Source organism: Macaca thibetana, chromosome 9 (genome assembly GCF_024542745.1).
Source record: "Macaca thibetana thibetana isolate TM-01 chromosome 9, ASM2454274v1, whole genome shotgun sequence".
Classification (NCBI taxonomy): domain Eukaryota; kingdom Metazoa; phylum Chordata; class Mammalia; order Primates; family Cercopithecidae; genus Macaca; species Macaca thibetana.
The window spans coordinates 92,504,065-92,526,874 of NC_065586.1; the positions used below are offsets into that span (position 1 = coordinate 92,504,065).

The window sequence follows — 22,810 nt, forward strand, 5'->3', positions numbered from 1 at the left end:
TCTTACACGGGAATAGAAACTACAGCAAGGAGCGGACAGTGAAGGGCAGCAGCCTTTGGATAAATGCTGCAGCCTCCTATTCTCTGGGCAGATGATTTGGGAGGCATTCTGTAAGCTCCTCAAAGGAGCTCCTAGTGGGGTCAGGGGCCCATTGCCTAAAGCAGCTCCCTTGATTCCACTCTCTTCATTGGATTTCCTTCCTCCCTGTCTCATTCCTGCTCCCTCAACCCTGCTTCCTGGGATCACCTTCCACACGAACTATCTACACCAAAGTCCTTGTCTAAGGCTCTTCTTTCTGAAGAATCCAACTAAAACTGGCCTTTTGTCTACGCTGCAAAGCAAGCATTTTTGCTCCCACTCCCATTTTGTAGATGAGGAGACTGAGACATGGAAAGGTAAAAATGACTTGCTCAAGGCCACACAGTGAGTATGGGAGGCAGGGTCAAGATAAGAACCTAGGCCTTCTGACTTGAAATCAGCTTAAAACTTGTGGGTGAGGGCAGGCAGGCAGGAACAGTCCTCCCAAGCTTTGCTCTCAGAGGCATGGTGGTTGGAAGAATGCCTTGTGATTTACTGCCAGTTGAACCCTTAGCTCTATTAACTGTATCAGAAGAAAAACAATTGGCAGAGCTATGGATGACCAGGCAGAGAATATCCCCCCGAAGCCCCAGGCCCCTCACCAGCCCCAGGCCAGCAGGGCTTCATAGACTAACTCCCACTCCCCAGTCATGTGATTTAAAAGTCATCCCTTTTACAGCATCAAATAGATTGTCTCTTAGTAAATTTAAATTTTCCAGCTTAATATCTGCCTTAAGGTCAGCATGAATATATTGTTTCCATCAGTTTCTAGAAAATCTGTTTATAAAAAGTATCTAACTGTATTTCACCACTGTTCTAAGTACTTTATCAGGAATCATCCCCATTTACAAATGAGGAAGCTAATGCCCAGAGAAATGAAGTGATTTACCCAAGGATACATAGCTTGTAAGTGGCAGAGTAAATGGTAAAAATGGTATTAAAAATTGCAAAAGTAGTGAAATGATAAAATTAGAAATGGCAAAATTACCAGTTTGTTCAGCTTTTGAGAGGTTGGGCTAGAACCAAAGACTCATAGAACACTGGATAGGAAGCAGCCAGCGGGCTCACACTGAAGTGCCTGCAAGGTATGAAGTAGGCCCACAGCAAGACGGTTGATGTGGACCAAGAGCACAAGCTCTCTGGACATGTCACTTTGCAATTCTAACAAGGCAGACATTTTCATTCTGCAGGTAAGGAACTGGGGCCCAGAGAGGAGGGGAATCGTCCAGGTAACACAGCTCCTGAGAAGTCAGGAACAGATTCAAGATCCTCCCCTCTGCATTCTGAGTCCACAGTAGGATGGAGACCCACACCAAGAAGGGAGAGTGGGAGGTGTTTTAGTTTTGCAGCCCTGAGGCAGGTCCTAAAAGGAGAGCTTCTGGCCAGAAGAGTCAGGGAGTTAGGATTTCACTGAGATAGAATGGGAGGCTGCCCCTAAAGGTTTGCGTTAAATATGCAACCAAGAAGTGCAGTGTCCCCCTAGCCAAGAGGCAAGTCCTTTCTCTGAAACTTCAGTACACTGATGAACTGCTTGCTGGCCTTCCAGACCTAGCTGTTCTCCAGGTCAGGCAACTTCGGAGAGGATGGGCTGACTGAGATGTTACCTTTTCCCCCAGATTGTCCTTATTATCGCCCTCTTCTGGCCACTCTTAGCATCAATGTAGCCCAGGGAGAGGCCAATGGGTTGGGAGATTTCAAGGAGTCTGAGGAGGGTGCCTGAAGTTGGCTGAAGCTACACTGGCCAGATTCTCTGCCTTCCAGCCCTACCTGCACATCCCACCCTGTCTGTGAAGAATCACAGAATATGCATGCCCCTGGTTATCTTGTATTTTCTCTAAAATTACTGGGGAAAATGAGGCTGTAACAGGCAAGCCTGCCTCAGGGTTATCCTCCAAGGCTGAGACCAGGAGCTGGGATGTCTCTTTCACATCTGGATTCACAGTGCCCAGACCAGCATCCAGCATACTGGAGATGCACAATACATGCCTGAGCAAATCAATCACTTCCCCACTCCAGCTGCCCACACTGCTTCCCAGAGGCCCCAGCTCACACCCAGCAGGGTCTAGGGTCTGACAAGTGTGGGCCGTGGTCCAGCCACTCCCTTTATCCCACATCTATTTTCCCAGCTTCAGTGGCCCTCTTTTCAGGCCAGGCTGCCATTCCACCAGTGCTCTGGAGCCTCTTCTCCCTGGCCTTGAATTAGGTCCCATGAGGAACTCATGGTACCTGGGCCAGGCATGCTACCTGCTGAGGTTTTCTCCAGTTGTCCAGGAACCAACTCCTCTGCCCACCTTCCTAACTCAGAAGCCCCATGAGGTACAGCAGTAGGTGGATATTCTGCAGGAAACTTCCCTTACTAAGATCAGGCCCCTCAAGACTAGTTTGATCTTAAACCTTCACAAGATTCTCAAGTCTCACAAACTCCTCCTGCCTCCTAGTAACCTGGTCTTCCCCAGACTTTACCCAGTCCTGACTCTCCCAACCCCCAGCCTAGACCCGAGCCACTGCAGTGATAGTAACAATAAAAAATAACGACAATGCCATCATTTCACTTGCAGAGAATTTTCCCATAAATCACCTGAGTCCTCCTATAATTACTGCCACCAGTTTAGAGATGAGGAACCTGGAACTGATAGAGGTTTCCAGGGCTTGAAGGGGCGATCACCGGCCCACAGGCCCCACATAGACCTGGCCAGCCACAGCCCCGGGAAGGAGCACCTGCCCCTCCGAGGGTGGAGGTCGCACTCTTCCCTCCCCATTCTTCTCTGCCGACCGCCAAGGGAAACGGGGCCGCACAAAGCCAAAGATAAACACCACTACCCGCGGGCCACTGGCCATGGGCCAGGAGAGTCTGTGCGAGCCTCTGAGCCCAGCCTCTCCCTGGGAGCGTGAGCACCCCTCTGTCAGTGCTGCAACTGCCCCACACTCATCAGCTTGCTGGAACATGCGCTCGGGGCCCTTCGGAGGCTAAGGCTTCAACGACTCCAGCTCGGAAGCCGCTCCCCTCGGGACTCACGAGCCAGTCGGTGGCCCCGGGGAAGCGGGAGCTGCAGCACCCGGGCGGCGACTGCGCCCGAAAGGCCCGTACGTCCCGGGCGCCGCTTCCTGGCGGGATTAGAGCACCTGCCGGCTTCCATCTCCACCCGCCCAGGGCGACCCTCAGGCCGGGACCGCTACAGGGAAGTTTTGCTCATACTTCCTCGGCGACCCCTTTCCTTTTGCCCGCTGTGACGCTTTTCTTTTTAAAATCTCTTCACAAGAGTAACCACTGATCTTAGGAAACTTTGTGCGAAACTTAGAAATGCTGTGAAATCGGAGCCAGGAACTCCATCTGAGCCTGGGAGCGCCGCGCCCAGCCCGGCTCTTCTGCTACGGCCCGGAGTGTCCGGCGGTGGCCAGTGCTGCCCACTCCCTGCCAGGCGGCCCTGGCACCCGCCCTGGCCCCTGAGCGCCCTCTCGGCCTCGGGCACCCGCCCTGATTAGCTTTGGGAACGCGCCGGCTGCCGACCCCCCGGTGCGCACCGCAAACCTGGGGCCGGGACGTCCCAGCCTTGGAGTGGTTTTTAAGCAATTCCTCGCAGGCATTGTCTTCCCGGGGAGCCAGGGATCTCAGGGGAGGGGAGAGGAGACCCGCCTCACACACGGTAGCGCAGGCTTGCCCACCACCTCATTTGCATTTCAAAGGCAAACTTCTGCGGGACTTCCCCGGCGGCGGCGGCGGCACCTACCGGCTTTGCAAGGGTCGTGGTAATGCTCCAGCTGCTGCTCCGTGCCCTCCTCGCCGTCCAGCGCCGAGTAGTCTGCGGTGGCGTCCGGGCGCTCCCCGAGTCCCCCGTCGCCGCGAGGCAGCGGCAGCAGCAGCAGCAGTGACACTAGGGCCCCAAGTGCAGTTGCCCGGGGCATGGTGGCGCGGGGCCGGCGGGGGCAGAGGGAGTTGCGTGCACGAAAGCTCAGCTCGGCCGAAAGACGGTGCACACTAGGTCGGTCGGCTGCGGCCGGGACTCTGTGGTTACACAGGGCTGCCGGGCATGGCTTGGGCGCGGAGCAAGTGGAGCGCGGCGCCCCCTGTCTTCGTCGAGGCAACCGGGAAGCAGCCGCTCGGAGCTACTTGCCCGGCGGCCGAGGCTGCGGCGGTTGCGACTGTGGCAGTGGCGGCGGTGGTTGGAGCAGTGGCCGCTCCGCCCCTCTCCACCAGGGCTGGACGACACAGCCTTCGCCAGGGGCCCTGGGCAGCCAATCACTCGGGCGCCCGAGGCGAGGCCCCTCCTCTTCCCGGCACCTCTGCAACTTCGGAGGAAGGCGAGCGAGGTGAAGATGCTGAAGCCAAGGGCCGGGGGCCAGCTCCGCGCCCACCCAGCCGAAGGCGCCTGCCCAGGGCGCCACCTGGCCTCTGGCTCCCAAAAATGCTGTTTCTGAAGATCGAAGCTGGGCTTCCCGCCTTGTTTTATTTCCATAACTCACTTTACAACTCCCCGATGCACACGTGGCCAGAGGCAGCAACAGTGGTTAGAACTCCGAGCACTGGACCAGGAGCCCTGTGTACACGATTCCTGTCACTACCAACGGGCTATGTGCATTCGGGCAGCTGCTTCTCTGCAGGGATGAGTGAATGTCTCTGAGGTCCCTTTCAGCAAAGAAAAAAAAATCGAGGATTTCGATTCTCTCAGCTCTCTCCATATCCCCCAGTCCAGCCATGAAGGGCGCTTGCTGGCGGCACCCACCTAACCTAACCTAGAGACTGGCGATAGATAGGAAGAAAGATTTAAGTCCACAGATTTCCCCTCTCGGTGATCCTATCTTTCAGTAAAACAGTCTAAGATGCTTCATACAGTCAAAAAGACACAAATGAACAGCTGTATGTGCTATTTGTGTTAAATTACAGACATGTTTTTATTAAATTAACCACTCACTGTTCACTTGATGGAATAAAAATGACCAATTTCTGAAGTCTTTTTTTTTTTTTTTTTTTTTTTGCCAATTAAAAACATATGCCCAAATAATTTAGGAGACTAATCAAGAGATATTTGAAACCCACTTCTATTTTGTACCTTAAATGTAAAAATTGTCAGAACTGAGCCATTTTGATTTAGAGATATAAAAAGTATTACTGTGAGGCTTTTCAAAGATCTTTTTACACAAGTAAAATGGCCTTGTCAAGTATAACACACAAATGTGTATGTGTAGACATGTTTTGCATCATGCCCAGTAGAATCTTTTTCCAATTTAAACTGCAAGCAGAAAAATGGACAACTTTCCTTTTGGATTTCCACATGGTTTCACATACATCAATGACAAAATAGTCAACAGGGAGCCCAGAGCTGGGCTTCACATCAAACTCTGAATTTCTTGCACTTATGGTCATCTGTCTTCTCATCTATCAACTAGGATAACAAGTCCTTCACACAAGTAAAGGGTTAAAAGTTAACTACTGGAAGGATGCTACTCATATTTTGTCCTCGTTCTTAGAAATGCAATGTTGACCCTGCCTCATGCTGTTTTCATCAAATGGGCACATAACATACAGAATGGAGCCAGACAGGGCAAGATCTGGTTAGAAACTGGCAGGTGGGAGGAAGGAATCTGAAGGGGATAAATGCCACCAAATGGCAGAGAAGGCCAAGTGGCCACTGCATAGGCAAAGGAGTGGGAGGGGGTCGAATGGCATGCATTTCTGCCTGAATACCAGGAGTCAAACCCAACGCCATAGCTCTCTGCATTCACCCCTATGAAGGTCACCACCTTTGGGTAGACAAGTCCAAAGAGTCAACATCTAAAAGGCCTAACAAACTTCTGTGACACTTCCAGGTCTCCAGATGGCACTAGGCAAACCACCAACTGGCTTCCTCATTAGAAGGGAATTCCTCTGGAAAATAGACATGAGAGGCCACCTCTTGTGCAAGCAATGAGGTTGTGAGCTTTTATGACCTCCAATTCCCACCTGGTGAGTAGTGGCCAGGTCTTCTCACCAACACCCTTTGTCCAAATATTTTGAAGAAAGTGGTGTCGAAGAATGAGCAAGCTGCAGTTTTATGTTATTAAAGTAGAAGGCCAGTTTAGTTGCTACTTTGGCTATCAACCAATAAATGGCAACAAAATATTTGGTTCACTAGAAAGATTAGAAAGGAATGATTGAAAAGGGACACCATAAGATAGAACTATACAAGCTAAACTGTAATATGGGTTAGATGATTTTTTTTAAATGTATTTTTTAATTTAAAAACCAAGAAAAAACTGGAGGTAGATTTAGAATAACAGGCTTTATGACATAAAACTGCTCAACTTAGCTCCATTATTACGTTCCTAATTACTTCAGGGTTTCCTCTGCCGTATCTTTGGGTCCTCTGTGAACCTGAACAAGTGTTTTTCTCCTCTCAGATGTCCATCTCCCACCCAACTCATTCCATCTATACCCCTATGCCCAAAGTAACTGGGTTCCTTGCCCCTTCAAATCTACTGAGTTTTATCCACCTGGGCCACTTTCTCATTTTGCCTTTCCAGGCCACTATACATGATAATTTGTTCCAGTGCAGGCAGCAGAACCTCCAAAATAGAGGGCAGTCTCATCATGCCAGCTCATTCCTTCATTTACATTGCTGACCACTGAGAAGATACTGAGTTTTTTGGAGAATGTAATTTAGCAGCTGCTTAAAACCCTTCCTGGCTCTCCAAAACCTTTATCCAAGCTCCTCAGGGTGGCATACGAGGTCCTCCATCCACCACCAAGCCTTCCTTTTACCTTTCCAGTCTTGGCTCCTTACAACTCCCACATTCCAGTTTTCTGGCATTAAACACCCTGCAGTCATCCTAACATGGCCTCAATGCTTCACACCCTCCATGTCTGCCTGGGACACCTTGATAACCACATATCCCACATCCTCATGCCAGCATCGCAGCTACCCTATCTGTGACACTTACCTACCCAGGACTGCCCTACCTTTCTGGTCTATAATTGCAGCAGACCTCTCTGACCAACTTCAGCTTAGAATCACCTTCCACTTCTCACTCTCTAGACTCTCCCTTTTCTTCACTGACCTTCAAGATGAAGTCCTGTAATCCTAGTGGCTTAGACTGAGACAATAAGAATAACCATAACATTGGCCAGCCCCACTTATATCAATTTTCCCCTGCAACCATCTCCTGCATTTTTTCCCTTTGAAATGGCTGTGAAAGTAATCATGCAAACTTTGAAAATCATTTTAAATAATCAAGTAATTTAAAATACATTTGTAAACTACACTGATTCCACATGTCCCAATTAGGCTTATTCCCCCCCCCTTTCTGTTACATTGCACAGTAACAGTTTCACAAAAATAGTTCACTTGAAATCAAGAAGCTGGTTGCATAAGAGTCCCTTCTGTCCTTAGTTTTCCAACCAGACAAAAAGTGTTCATTAAAGAAATCAAAAGTAATCCAAATTTGTACCATTTGGCTAATGGGAATTGCCAAGTACAGGTGTTGACCGAGGCAGCTAATAAAATTAGAAGAACCAAGGAGGTTGGTCAGGATTTTTAAAAACTAGTCAGAAACGGAAAAACAAAATGTACAAATACACATGGAGAAATTAACCACTGATTTCAATGTGGCACAATAAAAACAATCTCTTCCATTTGTATAGAACACTGATTTTCAACGCAACTTCTGCATATATTATCTGCCTCCCAGGCTACAGAGGGTGACACTCCCATTTTACAGTTACAGTAGTCAAGACAACAGGGCCCTGAATCTTGATTACTTCTGGGCTAAACATAGGAGCACCTTTAGCTGCTCTGGTTTATCCACAAAACACGGCTATTTACTCTACCAGCTTCACAGGATGGTTGTGAGGGAACATGTGAAACTGCTTTGAAAAAGTAGTAAATGCTAAACAAATGCAAAGTATCATCAATCAGAGGATGGCAGGCAAATAGATGGTAAAGTCTGAGTATACAAAATAGGTATCCAAAAAAGTCAAAAGAATGGCAATAAAAGAAAAATCATTCCTAAGACAGACAATCTTACTCATTGGACCATTCTCTCAACTTTACGGTACATTAAAGTCCTTTTTCAAAATATAAATTTAAACCTTTTTAAATACATCATTCTAGGGGTTAGCGGACTATGGCCTGCGGGCTGTTTTTGTGAAGTTATACTGGAACACAGCCATGCTCATTAGTTTATATAGCCTACCATGGCTGCTTTGGTGCTACAATGATAGTTTCAACAGAGACTGGATGGCCCTCAAAGTCTGAAGTATTTACTATCTAGACCTTCACAGAAAGTCTGCAGACCCCTGCTTTATTTAATTGTGGACAACTATAATTAAGTTCTTCATTTGCCTGTCAATAATGGGTTATCCCTTATGCTTCGTTCATGTTTGAAAAAGGAAAGAAATAAGGAATCCAAGGGAAGTACATTTAACCTTTTATTACTTTTAAAAAATCCAAATTCAGATAAATTAACACACTAGGTTAGAACCTCAATTGTATTTGATACATTATATACTGGACTTCTATTACTAAAAAGCCAGTTGGAATATGGCCTATATGAACCAAAGAGTGTATACAAAATGGAAGTGATCATTGGCAATAATTGTTTCCTTGGAACTCTGCACCGACTGTCCATGCTCTGTGGGGACTTACAAATTCAAGTTTGACACAGTTGAAAAGCCAACTGGAGCTGCTTTTCCAAGAATGTTCTGTTGTCCTTGAAATAGAATTCCATGTTATTTCTTCCTTGCCTTAAGCTCTTATATCTTTCAAATGACCCAAGTTGATGAACTGGAGTAAACACAAACTATGCTGCAGTTATCAATTAGCAAGCGCCTAGTTCACCAATACTTCAAAATAAACAGACTTCACAAGTTTATTTCCATTCCTAACAGTGGAATAATAACTTAATTTTGTTCACTTTTGTCTTTGTAGATTTCTGTCTACAGCTCCAGTAAGAATGCCAAATCAGATGGCTTTTAGGAAATCCTCATAGGAGAGAACCAGAGTTGTTCCTCACACTGAATTTAAGTCTTACAAGATCTCTGCAGGTTCATATGTTAACTTTCTGATCTGGCCTACTTGTAAGTCTAGTTTATTTCTGTACACACTTCCAAATAATCTTCATAAATGTTCACTTCTCTGATTGAAATATAACACCTTGATTGATGAAACAGTTTCATAATTATAGAATTTTAGTGAAGATATAAAACATTAATGAATACTTGTGTTTTAATACATCACTACTCCTATTTATTACATGTTCCAGTAAACCAATAGAATGAAGCACTAAGACACGGTGAAATCTAAACTTAAAACCTAGATGGAACTGCCATATAGATTACAAATGGGTCTCCCTACCACAGAATTCATATACAAAAGCCCTTCGGTATGTAGCTTTTCCTGAACAAATACATTAATACACTTGTTTTTCACATTTGTAAAAATTCAAGGTTTTAATAACATTTCTTTGCAAGACATTTGGTATAAGGTGGTTAATAAACATTAGAAAACAAACACTATATCAAAATGGTTAAGATTTGTGAATAAACCCTAAATAAAAGGGCTTTTGGAAGAAATGGATTTTGCAGCAACCAACTTTATAAAGAGGTCCATCTACTCTCAATGGAAAACACCCAATCGTACCATTCACTAGGTTCGGATATTACCACAATATAATGAATTCTGAGAGTATGGGGTTTGATTTATGGGCAACCCCAGTACAATCTAGGAGCCCAACAGGATAAAAAATACTAAAAGAATGCTTCACCATCCCTCAGGCCAGTACATTTCCACCTTATCCTACTCTTGTATTAGGATATATGTATACAAATGTAAACTACTAATGTAGTTAAATTTCAGGAGAAGCATGCTTAAAGATACACGGGGAATGTCTAGCCTTAGTTTTTGATAGTATTATTCAAAGTGTCAGTTGAAAGAAATTAAGCAAATAATGTTAACAAACGAAAGACAGATGCACAGCATTAGTGGGGGTATGAAAATCTCACCCTTCAATTAACTTAAATAATGTTCTATTTTCTATTCTACAACTTAGCGCTAGGGAGCTAAACTATTTGTGAATTACATCTTCTGTAAGAACAAGACACACACACACACACACACACACACACACTTATTCAGCCCCTCTATGCAGCCAAAAACCAATACAAGCCCTTTTCTAAAAGACTTTAAAGGTGATTAATATTCATTGTAATGCTCTTAATGTATTTGGAAATTAGAAAATTATTTTTCACCACAGATTCCAAAGAACTTCAAATAAAGCTCAATTTAGTAGAAAGAATTGGTGTACCTGAAAGTATTTAACCCACACATTTTCAATAAACCCTACATCTTACCTGTAAGATTCATATCATGAGAAACAAATTTCATTTTATTAAGACAAAAGCTTACTGTCCAATATATACTCCCATCAGACAGACTACGTACTGGTATGTTAAAAGTACTTTTGAATAAAAGTGGTGAGAAAGAAACTAAAAAAGTATTTTATATATAGTTAAAAGGTTACATAATATAAACAACTAAATATTAACTTTTAGTTTCTTTTTTAGAAGATCTTAAAGGCAAGTAAGAAGGAAGAGAAAATGGAAGTACCAATAAATTACATTTAATATATCATTTTGGCCTAAGAAGAGCAGATTTACCTACAGCTTCTAATCAAATATGTTGGATCGTATCAATCATACTTAAGAGGTAAGAAATCGTACTTTTCACCTTTTAAAGGACTTACATGTCACAATATAGGATGTGGAGTCCATCAATATATAGATACATATTTTGAAATGAAAACATCTTGTGTAACTATTAATCACATGATTTTCATATTAAGGTTTAAATACAGAGGTGTTTTGAGTCTTTCTAAAAATACCAATATACAGTATTGTTTTAGGTGGTCATTTGCATAGCAAACTATTAAACTAGAAACTCAGTGGTTCTAGGAAACTTCATATTATGAATAGTTCCAGAAAAATGTATTCAAATCACTTCTCTTACAAAACTGTAACTTTTATTTGCTGATCCAATAGTATGTTAACCACTTTTTTACCCCATCTCCACTTTACACGGTACACCAACCTGAACAGATTTTGTGCCACAATTTCATTCAAAGGGTTTGTCATTCACTTTATGATTGTGCTGGATAATCTAGATATAAGCAAGTCTGGAGATTTTAAAGTATGGGTCCCCTGTATGAGAGTAGCATAGTTTATATTTTTTTAAATGGCATTAATTTTGCCTTTTGAACAGAAAGTTATTTTCAAATTGCAAACACATCTATTTCCACAAAACAATTTGGTCAGGAAATTTTATTTGAACATTCTAAAGCAATAATGCTTTAGATGTTACTTAAGTGTCCCAGACAGGATTAACAAAATTAAATGTCTCTAAATTACAAATTTGGCTCCTGTAGGAGTCTCAGAAAATAAACCAAAGAAAACAACCCCCCTCCCAAAAGAAGTATGACACACACATTTTGAGGAAACCCCAATGTTTCATGCAATGGTAGGCAAGATGTAAAAGGCCACCCAAATCACACATTTCTACACCAATCATCATAAGAAAAAAGTACTCTGTAGTCGATTTGTACATCCAAATGCATTTGGGAATCTATACCTACGTTACATTATTTAATGTTATATACATTTATTACCCACCCCCCTTGTTTTTAACAATTTCTTATGTAAAACCTTCATTCAAACCCAAAAGATGTAAGACTAACTTGGGGGAAAAAATGATAATCGCTTTAGACATTCAGTTAAAATGTAGTTTATCTAAATCTCAAAATGTTTAATAAAAACAAGTATCTTCTCCATTTAACACTTTTGCTTTCTAACTGTACAGTAAATTGCATTGTAGAGAGTATACCTCTATCTTCAAACTGTATCTTCTTTGGATGGAATTAAGATGTAACTGTATAGTTTTAAGATAAATAAATGGGAAGTTGGTCCAACTAAGATGACAGCAGATATATTACATGCAGGATTTAATATTTTCTAATTCCCTCTTAAAAAAAAAAAAAGGATGCAGTTGGATTGGGGGGAAAAAAAAAGTCAAAAAAGAACCCAGATTCAATATATAAAAATGTCCCACAATAGGTCGACAATGGCAGTAAAAATAAGAGGAAAAAAGTAATCTTTCTGGAACATCATTTTTCAGTAACATAGAAACACTTAAGTGCCAGGAAGATTCCTATTCATGTAATTTTAGCATCCAAGTTTCCCTCTATTTATTTTATTGGAACAAATGCTTTAAATAAACTATTTGTCCTCTTCACTGAAGAGAGCTGGTCTATTTCATCTTTAATGAGCTAGTTTTTGGGAAGATTAGCCATGTACTGTAGTAATGCCTACTGCGTAAAATCCAAGCATTTGCTGTGAACAGTTGGAGAAAGCAGTCAGTAAGAACCTAGGATCAATGGAAATAGATGTTACTTTAAGCCATCGACAAAAGAGAGACCCACAAAGTACCCGGTGTGTTAAAGCCCAAATCTCTTCTTGCGTTTGTTTTTGCTGTGCGAGTTCCACCCCTATGAAAAAGAAATTGATCTGAAGTTCCAGGTTTTCTTGGGTCTCTAGTCAATTTTCACATTAGTATAGATTTTTCGGACAAAGGCACTTGTTCCCATGTAACCAATCGCTCCTGCAAAGATAAAATAAGATGTTTTGAAACAAATACATACAGAGCAGTATCCATCATTTAAAAACACTAAATACTCTATGCTCTGGAAAGTTACTCTTTTTTAAAGGTAGTATCTTTATTTTAGTATTCTCTCTGAACTTACTAAAACTGTATCATTTGATTTGCAAATCACCTGATACCATAATACACCGAGTCTGACCATCATACACCACATGTAATCAAGCAGCAATTATTTCTTGTATAATCAGTAACTACGGAATTAAAATACATCCCTTATAAAGCAAGAATAATTTCATAATGGCGAAAGGTTGTTAAATGAAAAAACATGCCTTCTTTGAGTTGAAGATATATTATTCTAGTTCATTAAAGCAAAAATCAATATATCTTCCCAAAATCCAATAGATAAAGTAAGAAGGGATGGGGGATTCTCTTAAGGAAGGACAGGGAACCATGTCCCAATAGCAGCTGAAGCTCTAGAGAAGAGGCATTTTCTGACAGCTTCTTTTTTATGTTTAAGTTGTAGCTGTGTAGTTGGTAGAAGGGATGATGTATTTGCGGGAATTGACAGGAGAGAGATGTAAGTGGGTCAGAAGTTTTGAAATGTTGTTTTTTAATAATTAGCCTCAACTAGAGCTTAAAACACCAGAAATCAGGGATATTTGTTTGTTTTGTTAAATATTTACCTCCTGTGTTTAAAATAATGCCTGGCATATAAGATACTTGGTAAATATTTGTTGAATGAATGAATGAATGAATGAATGAATGAATGAATGAACTGGATGGTTCTTTATTGCAAATATAGGTTGGTGCACAAGTATTTGCAGCTTTACAATTACTTTTGCAGCAACCTACTAACGGCTCTTTAGAACAATGCATTTGGTTATTGAACTGTCAGAGAAAAAATCTACATTGGTCTTAGGAATATATGAGGTAGCCCAATATTATTGAAAGCTTAAAAGAAAACCTTCCATTAATTAACAATGGCAAGTGCACAACAAATGCCTAATTAGTCACCCTTGAACTAACTTTTATTCACCAAACTGGTGAATGAAAGGCAAGAAACAAGCATCTTTCCTGTTTCTCCTATATATGAACTATACCCCAAGGCTACCAACTGGTTGATGAAAGGAAGGTTATCCTTATGTAAGTATTCCAGCTAACAAATATAAAAGAAACAATAGAATTAGACTAGTGTAACCACTAATGAATTATTTGAGCTAGGCAATAACTATCAATGGCTGCTAACTTCACATAGAAATAGAACCAGAAATTATGTGCTCCCCTGATAAAAGCTTACAAACCACCTGTTAAACATTCTTGGACAAGTATTCTTGAGTATGATCAAGCCTACAGATCTAACTACCACTTGGAGAAACTTTAAATGACACTTCAACAATATAATCAGCAAAATCCAGAGTGTGGAAAACTCCACAGAAATTTTTTAAGTTTTAAAAATAAATCGCAAGTGAGAGAGAGAACATCTATAGATTAAAAGAGCCTTAAGAGACATTTTAGCCAAGCAATTCATGAACCTTAATTGATCTCAATGTAAATAAACTATATTTAAAAAGAAGTCATTACAAGTGTGGTAAATTTGAACACTAACTGAATTATTCCATCATATCAAGAAATTATATTTATCTTTCAGGGAGGGACATATACTAAAATATTTACAGTTGAAATGACATAAGGTCTAAGATTCATGTCAGAATAAAAGGGGGGATACAAATTGGGGATATAAATAAAACAAGATAGGCCATGAGTTGATAATTACTGACACTGACATGGGGACTCACTATATATAGTATTGTCCCTATTTTTGTATATATTTGAAAGTTTCCCTTTATTAAATATTAAAATACAAAAAAAACACAAAATGACAAAGCAACACTATTTGCATTTATTTTTGCAATGACTAGTCATTTCTTTTATAATAGGAAATAACGATATTACATTTTAAAATATTGATAATGCATTTTAAAATAGTTACAATACAATTCTCTACAGGGTAAGAGAAAAATCACTCAATTTTGTGAAAATATACCTGAATCCTTACGGCATGAAAAGATGTAAAAAATTTTAATTAGCATTGAAAATTTTAATGGTATAATACTAGAGCCAAACCAAATCCAATTTTCCAGATGTACAAAACATTGTTCCCTTTGAGCAGAAATATGCTTAAAATCAAAACAGTATCAACCTAGAGAATCATTTTTCCTAATCTTTTTTTTTTTTTTTTTTTTTTGGAGACATAGTCTCGCTCTGTCGCCCAGGCTGAAGTGCAGTGGCACGATCTCGGCTCAATGCAAGCTCCACCTCCCATGTTCACGCCATTCTCCTGCCTCAGGCTCCCAAGTAGCTGGGACTACAGGCACCCACAACCACACCTAGCTAATCTTTTATATTTTTAGTAGAGATGGGGTTTCACCGTGTTAGCCAGGATGGTCTTCATCTCCTGCCCTCATGATCTTCCTGCCTCGGCCTCCTCAAAGTGCTGGGATTACAGGCGTGAGTCACTGTGCCCGGCCGCATTTTTCCTAATCTTATGAATACCTCAAGAATAAACTTACAAGGGCATGACTTCATAAAAAGAGAATACTGAATATGCCCTCTAGAAAAGTAAATATTTTAGGAATAATAGAAGTGCACTATTAAACTTAATTCCTCAAAACAAAAATGCTAGGCTCATAATATCCCACCTTAACGTAGTCATTTTTTCCTACATTTAAAAAAAATCAACAAATATTTTTGTTCTAATTACTGACTTAAGCATTTTAGCAACATAAATTGATGGATATAATTTTTGTATTATGATGACATTCTAATCACTTCCAGTCTAAACAGCTTCTCCCTACCTGCCCCTGAAAACTGAAGCACTGAAAGCATATAAACCCATTAAAGAATAAATGCTGGGACATTGCCAGAACAGCAGGGAACTGTAAATGTGCCAAGATTTTCAGGCAGCAAGATGAAATTTCAGCAGGAAAAGCACTCAAAAAATTTAGCTACATTTTCTTTGTAAATGTCAAGACATTGCCCCTCTGGGTCTTCCTAAGATCACTTATAGAAAAAGTCAAGAAAATTTTTTTTAACTCTCTGCCTAATCGATTCTATACCTCACTGAATGTTGGTGATAATCAGGAAAAATCAGATAAAATAAAGAGGAGTCCAGTGAACAATACTCTGAAGAAAGGATGGCCAATAATACTATAGAAACCTTCTGACTGCCCAAGAATAGGGATGTTTCCACATGACACAATCTAGTTTTAACCTTCAGTCCCTCTCATCTTTCCCTCAAAGTTGGTTACTAATTGTCACAGGGAATGGCTATCACAGTAGCTATAAATAAAACGTGACTATAACATAGAGAATGATCTTTCCTTGTGGAATGTTTCACTACTTTACAGACAATCTCATTTGTGTGTGCGCACACACGTGATCACATACATAGTGTATATGAATTGAACAGGCTCTTTTGATGGAGAAACAAAGCAATCTTGGTACCCCAAATGTGTCCATAAATGTCACACCAAGACCTAGCTTTTAATAAGATTATCATATCTTATATATATATATCTTATATAGCCAAAGATGGAATTATCAAATACACACATATATACATAAACAGCCAATGGCAAATAACAGAAAAAGGAGGAAAAGTATCCACTCTCTGGAAATGTTACCACCGTGATAAGTCCCTCAGACTTACATCATTCCTACAAAGTAACTAAGGGACCAGTCTCATTTATCAAGTAAAACACATCATTTCTACGAAGTAATTAAGGGACCAGTCTCATTTATCAAGTAACACTGAACCCGAAAAAAAGTGAGTTACTTGTATGAGTTTCTGTTAAGGTACCTCTGCCTGGACTTGGTGTCATAAAGTTGTTCTGAGATGAAAACACAAGGTGTGGAATCCCACAGAGACTGTGCAGAAACACAGACACAATTCCAGAGCAGAAGGAAGCACAAGGACTTCTAGGCTTCATCAATAGCAGCAGCAAGTACCCCTCACTGAGCATCTACCAGTCACCTGATGTTTATCCACATTTAATCACTGAATTCTCTTTACAGCCCTATGAGGTAAGTATTATTTCTATTTTGCAAATGAGTAAAGTTGAGGAAGAAAGGTTAAATAATTTGGCCAGAGTAACAGGGCTATTAAGTGGGGAATTCACACCCAGAACAGACTGACCCCAAAAGGCCAGATCTTTCCATACCTCACCATGTAAATGGCTATCCTTACTACCTAATAACAGTCCCAGCACTACACTTGGTGCTTTACACACATGACACTATTCCTCACAACTACTCTGAAAGATATGCCCATTTTACAGATAAAAATGAGACCTAGAAAGGTTAATGTGACCTCCATGGCCACAAAAAAAGCTGGGCAACAGCATGGACATTTATTTCAGTGTTTTCAGGCTCTCATACTTACGCCTTTCCCATTTATCATACTGTTTCCAAAAGTTCTTTATTTTCTTGCTATTTCACACATTCTAGAGACTCTATCATATGGTGAAAACTATTACCTCTTCCTTTTAATAGATGATTATGATAGATCCATAAATAGTGGTTTTATCCCCACTTTACAAAAACTTAGAGAGCTTTGGGAACTAGATCAAGGTGGAAAGCATACATATGGTACAGCCAGAACTTAAGTCCAGTCTGTAGATACCCAAGTATACAATCATAACAAGTAAACTGTGCTGTCTCATAGGTATCTCCTGGTTTCTCCAAGAATAGTCTGAGAAGTTTCCAAACAGGAATCATTCAGGCAACACCTTAACATGCCTACATCATGATCTTCCATTGAACTTAGGCTTTAAAAAATGCCAATTCTCAAACCAGGCACAGTGGCAGGTGCCTGTAGTCCCAGCTAGTTCAGAAGCTGAGTCTCTAAAAAAAATAAATAAAATGAAAAAGCCAATTCTCAAAATGAATGAAAAACTAACTGTGGTATGAAATTCTGAGCTATATAGAATTACTAGAATTTCTATAAAAATAGAAATTAATAAGGTAATAAATTATGTTGTGGGGAAGAGTCAAAAGAACTGAAATCAGACTCAGGTTTATTTTGGTGTTTCTGATCAAACAACAGAATTTCTTAATTTCCATTTACTGTATTTTTCTGATTCAGAGAAACTCAGATTTACTCATGATGTTCAAAGAATTTCAGAACTTACCACACATTATCCCCAAGGCTGTGCTAAATACCGCCATATATCCAAAGTAAAATGATGTCTGAAATAAGCCATACATCCTGAAATAAAACAAAATATATATAGGATATCCATTTTTACTTTTAACATAAGGCCTTAAATATTAGTATTTAAAGGACAAATTTAGTTTCCTAAGTAAAAAGTGAAAAAATGTCTCCACTTACTTTGTTTTGAAAAAATAGTAGTAAAAGGAATACATGTAAACATAGATTGCAGTTGATGCAGCAGAGAGAAAACTTGTCCATTGCCTGGTGTGGGGAGGGGGAGAGAAGATAACTCTTTTGAATCAATGGCACTAAAACAAAGATTTTAAAGCAAATAATTTAATAAAACATCCTTTAAAGTCCTTTAAAACGTATTTAAAAAACAAATGCATAGACATGGTATTTAAATTTATTAACAAGGAGAACATCTAAGAATTAGAAAGTTTGATCTTGAATTTTGTCCGATTCCCTATTACCAGTGACCATAAATACACCATTTCCTTTTCCAGATCTACTCCTTGTGTTTAGAATGGAGCAATGCTTCTCATAAAACTCTTTTCATATCAAACACTTTGTAAAACACATGTCTAACATAGAACTCCATTAATACATTAAAAATTTGATATTATTTTTTCTCTAAAATATGTATCATTTTTATAACTGGAAAAAAAATCCCTATGTTATTTTAAGTAACAAAATTTCTATACAGCTCTTACTCCACTTGATAGATTTCAAAGGAAATCTTATTTTAAAATATTATGGTTCCCCAAATTTCTTTCCACAAATAGGTACTTACCACCTGTAATCTTCTGCATTTAGTAGAAAATACGTGCACACAATAGTCACACAGACAGTCACAATGCACAGGATAACCAGCACCAGCATCATGAAGCCATAGACATAATAGATCTTATATGCCCAGAAAGATGTGAAGATGAAATACCTAAGTAATGCAATAAAGACACAGGTTTCCAGTCTTTATTCTTAAAGCTCACTCTGCTCTTTCTAGAAGTCTCACATTTCAGTTCTCATTTTTTTCTCACTTAATGATTTTCTTTCAAGTATCTTCCAACAGTTTCTCTTACCATGTCTTCATCAATTAAATCCACTAGAATTCTCTCAAAAAATTTCTTGGATAATCTTTGAAAAACAGATTATTCAGTAGGGCATTCACCTCTACACAAACTGAATAAAACAGAAGCTTAGAGAAGTATAATGTAGAAAAGAACAAATGAAAATAGCTAAAAAATCCGTATTTGTATCCATATTGTTTTGTAGATACAACACAATTCAAGCAATGTAGTTTGTATTTTATTAAATAGAAAATATAATACTCTATTAAATAGAAAAATAAGTTAGAGCAATAATGTGTAAAATTAGGAAAAGCAAGCCTAAAGAAGATTCACACTGTCTTCAGAGGACAGCAAGTGAAAGGGCTTTAAGATTTTTAATTAAGAAAAAGATCTTTAACTCTAATCCATTACCAAGTCATCATTAAATTATAATACAGCCTTTCAGCCTCTTTTCTTTTTCTTGTTGCCCAGGCTGAAGTGCAGTGGTGCAATCTCAGCTCACTGCAACCTCCACCTCCCACGTTCAAGCGATTCTCCTGCCTCAGCCTCCTGAGTAGCTGGGATTACAGGCACACACCAATACGCCCAGCTAATTTTTTGTATTTTTAGTAGAGACGGGGTTTCATCATGTTGGCCGGGCTGGTCTCGAACTCCTGACCTCAGGTGATCCATCCGCCTCAGCCTCCCCATCATTCATTCTTTCAACAAATATTTACAGAGCCCCTACCATGTATCACGAAAGCAGTAGACAACAAAGTCTCTCTACCTTCAAGAAGACTACTAGCTAGTTGGGAAACACCAGTAAAGACTATGATACACTGTGATATGTGCTACATGAATGCACATAAGGGGTTATCTTCCCATTGTGGCTGAATGGGGCTTTATAGGGGGAAAAGAATCAGATAAGGAATGCGGAGGGTAAGGAGAGCTAGAAGAATGTTCCAGGTATGCCAGGCATGGTGACCCACACCTATAATCCTAGCACTTTGGGAGGCTGAGGCAGATGGATCACCTGAGGTTGGGAGTTTGAGACCAGCTTGATCAACATGGTAAAATCCTGTCTCTACTAAAAATACAAAATTAGCTGGGCATGGTGGCACACGCCTCCCCAACTACTCGGGAGGCTAAGGCAATGTAATCGCTTGAACCCGGGAGGTGGAGGTTGCAGTGAGCCGAGGTAGTGCCACTGCACTCCAGCCTGGGCAACAAACGAAACTGTTTCAAAAAAAAAAAAAAAAAAAGAATGTTCCAGGCACAGGAGCAGCAAAAGCAAAAGTGAGTAAATAAAGGGGATCCACTGCATTTTGAAAAACTAAAAGTAATTCAGTATGGCTAAAACTTTAAATGAAGGGGAAAGAACTAAGAAATGAAGTTGGAGAAGTGAACAGGACCAGTTCTTAGGTTATTAAGACCCTTAATAGCCATGTTATGGAGTTGGGACCTCACCTCAATTAAAATAAGAAGTGTTAAGTAAAGAAATGACATGACACCTTAAAAAGACCACTTTGGCTACCAGGAGGAGAATGGGTTTGAGGGTGGACAAAACAGAAGTTGAAGAAACAGCAGAGAAACTATCTAGTGGAACACAGTGCCCGGAGAAACACAAAGACATGTGGTTCAGAAATACTGGGGACAGGGGTAGAAAGGAAAAAGTAGTCACAGGTCAAGTATGGGTGAAGGCACTAAACTAAAGAAGTTCCTGAACCGACTATAATAAACCACGAGTTACAGAGACACACACTCCAACTCCTAAGGTACTAATGCCCACAGCATATGCAGAACTCGTAAGTGACAACGAAGAGTTGTTCCATATCTACTTATGTCAGTTGTACCTGTTAGTACAATTAGACTAAATTGAATAAATTAAATGTTACATAAACCAATAAACATCAGAGTAAAAAGTAAAAAATTATTTAAATTTTTAATTTAAATTTTTTATTTAAATTATGTTTTATTTAAATTATTAAATTTAAATTATGTTTATTTAAATTTATTTAAATTATGTTGAATGCTTTGGAAAGATTTGATAAGGTGAGTCCCTTTAAAAAAGTTATAAAATTCGATGTGATTGAGACGGCTATAGACTGGGGGACAAATGTACAAATCTAGAAGGATTCTGCACTTAGAATGCTTCAGATAGGACCTTATGTTCTTGCTTCACTTTAAAAAGGATGGAAAACACAGAATCTGTAATACGAATGTCAAAGAAAAAAAAAATGAAAAAATTCCAATGAAGAAAAAGACTGTGACTCTATATTTAAAAAAAAAAAATCAGTGAAGGATGTACATTTACTTGTCTTAAAATATTATGTATGTATCTTTTTAAATAATACTCTTACACGAGTCATTGTTTTCAATTAACCAACTACCAAATCCAATTACGTCTGTTAAGAAAACTCCTACCATACAGGAGACAATCCGCAGTGGGGCATCTGGAAACACGTAAGGCTATTTTAAGTTGTCACAATAACTGGTATTTAGTGGACAGGAGCCAAGGGTGTATAGTTGCAATACCTGAGAAAGCCCCATACGGTGAACTGTCTTGCCTAAAATAACCAGAGCATTCCCATCAGGGGGCACTGGGACACAGACTAAGAACAGAAAGGCTTTTTTATTTTGCAATGATGACAAAGGATGCAGATGTAAAGCACAGTAAGTGGCATAAGGTGGCATACCTCTCACCTCCAAATACATACACACTTCCTAGCACTCCTGCAGGCCTCTATGGAAGGAACCTAGGAAATGACTATGCATCAAAAGATGTCAGGACCTAGACGGACTAGTAGGTAATGGTTTACCTAGTTCCCTAGATCCTCAGAAATATTTTAAAAATACAATAAAAACCAGGAATTCCTTAAATCATGCCTATGATCGAAGGCTGGTCTACCATTCTTTAACACATAGCTTTGATTTCTTTTTTTTTTTTGAGACGGAGTCTCACTCTGTCACCCAGGCTGGAGGCAGTGGCGCGATTTCGGCTCACTGCAAGCTCCGCCTCCTGGGTTCACGCCATTCTCCTGCCTCAGCCTCCCGAGTAGCTGGGACTACAGGCACCCGCCACCACACCCGGCTAATTTTTTTTTGCATTTTTTTTTTTTTAGTAGAGACGGGGTTTCACTGTGTTAGCCAAGATGGTCTCGATCTCCTGACCTCGTGATCTGCCCACCTCCGCCTCCCAAAGTGCTGGGATTACAGGTGTGAGCCACTGCGCCCGGCAACACATAGCTTTGATTTCTAAGATTTCCTCTTAGGTGAGGGAGGTCTAGAATACAATACAAAAAGGTATAAACATCACCTGAATATTTAAGAACACAGTCAACAGCTACCTTTATATAGCCTATTAGACCCCTTTCTGGAATCATGGAATTAACAGACTATTAGATGTTCTCCCAACTGATGACTTTCCATGTTCCCTAACTCCTAAATTGTCTTACTATAATCAAATCCCTCAAAACATAAATACATTATCAAAACTTACATTTCAATAAAGATTGAACCAAAAGGTAAAATTCCACCCAGGCAAACAATAACTGCAGGCTCCATGAACCTGGAAAATATTAAAATTAATAGTAAACTTCTAGTATGATTTCCATATTACATAAACACTGATAACAGAAAGCAGGTACTTGACACTTAAAATCATCTCTGAAGGATAGAAACAAACCAGTAAAATAAAAAGCCAAAACCAAAAAAGGCACAATATATAGGTGGGACTTCAATTTAGCCACAGGTTATAATCAATATTCTTTCTGCATTAAAGGCTGAGACAAGTATATGGAGAACAAAAATTACTGACACTGGCAAAACTTGCAAAAGTCTCTAAGTGTTCC

At 40.0% G+C, this 22,810-nt stretch overlaps 3 protein-coding genes across 3 annotated transcripts in view; 1 reads left to right on the forward strand and 2 right to left on the reverse strand.

Moving 5' to 3' along the window:
* Positions 1-4,276, reverse strand: part of TLL2 (tolloid like 2) — a 145,436-nt gene extending 141,160 nt beyond the window's left edge. Inside the window, 1 exon segment of the mRNA XM_050802867.1 lies at positions 3,807-4,276. Coding sequence (XP_050658824.1) covers positions 3,807-3,981 — 175 coding nt within the window. The 5' untranslated portion in view covers positions 3,982-4,276.
* PGAM1 (phosphoglycerate mutase 1) overlaps positions 1-22,810 on the forward strand; it is a 1,080,404-nt gene that overhangs the window by 112,934 nt on the left and 944,660 nt on the right. The gene's annotated exons all lie outside the window — the stretch shown is intronic.
* Positions 8,467-22,810, reverse strand: part of TM9SF3 (transmembrane 9 superfamily member 3) — a 72,034-nt gene continuing 57,690 nt past the window's right edge. Inside the window, exons 11-15 of the mRNA XM_050802891.1 lie at positions 22,459-22,527; positions 18,704-18,850; positions 18,088-18,171; positions 17,888-17,964; positions 8,467-12,698 (exon numbers count right to left, since the gene is read on the reverse strand). Of these exons, the coding sequence (XP_050658848.1) occupies positions 12,631-12,698; positions 17,888-17,964; positions 18,088-18,171; positions 18,704-18,850; positions 22,459-22,527 (445 nt within the window). The 3' untranslated portion in view covers positions 8,467-12,630. The remainder of the gene's footprint in view (positions 12,699-17,887; positions 17,965-18,087; positions 18,172-18,703; positions 18,851-22,458; positions 22,528-22,810) is intronic.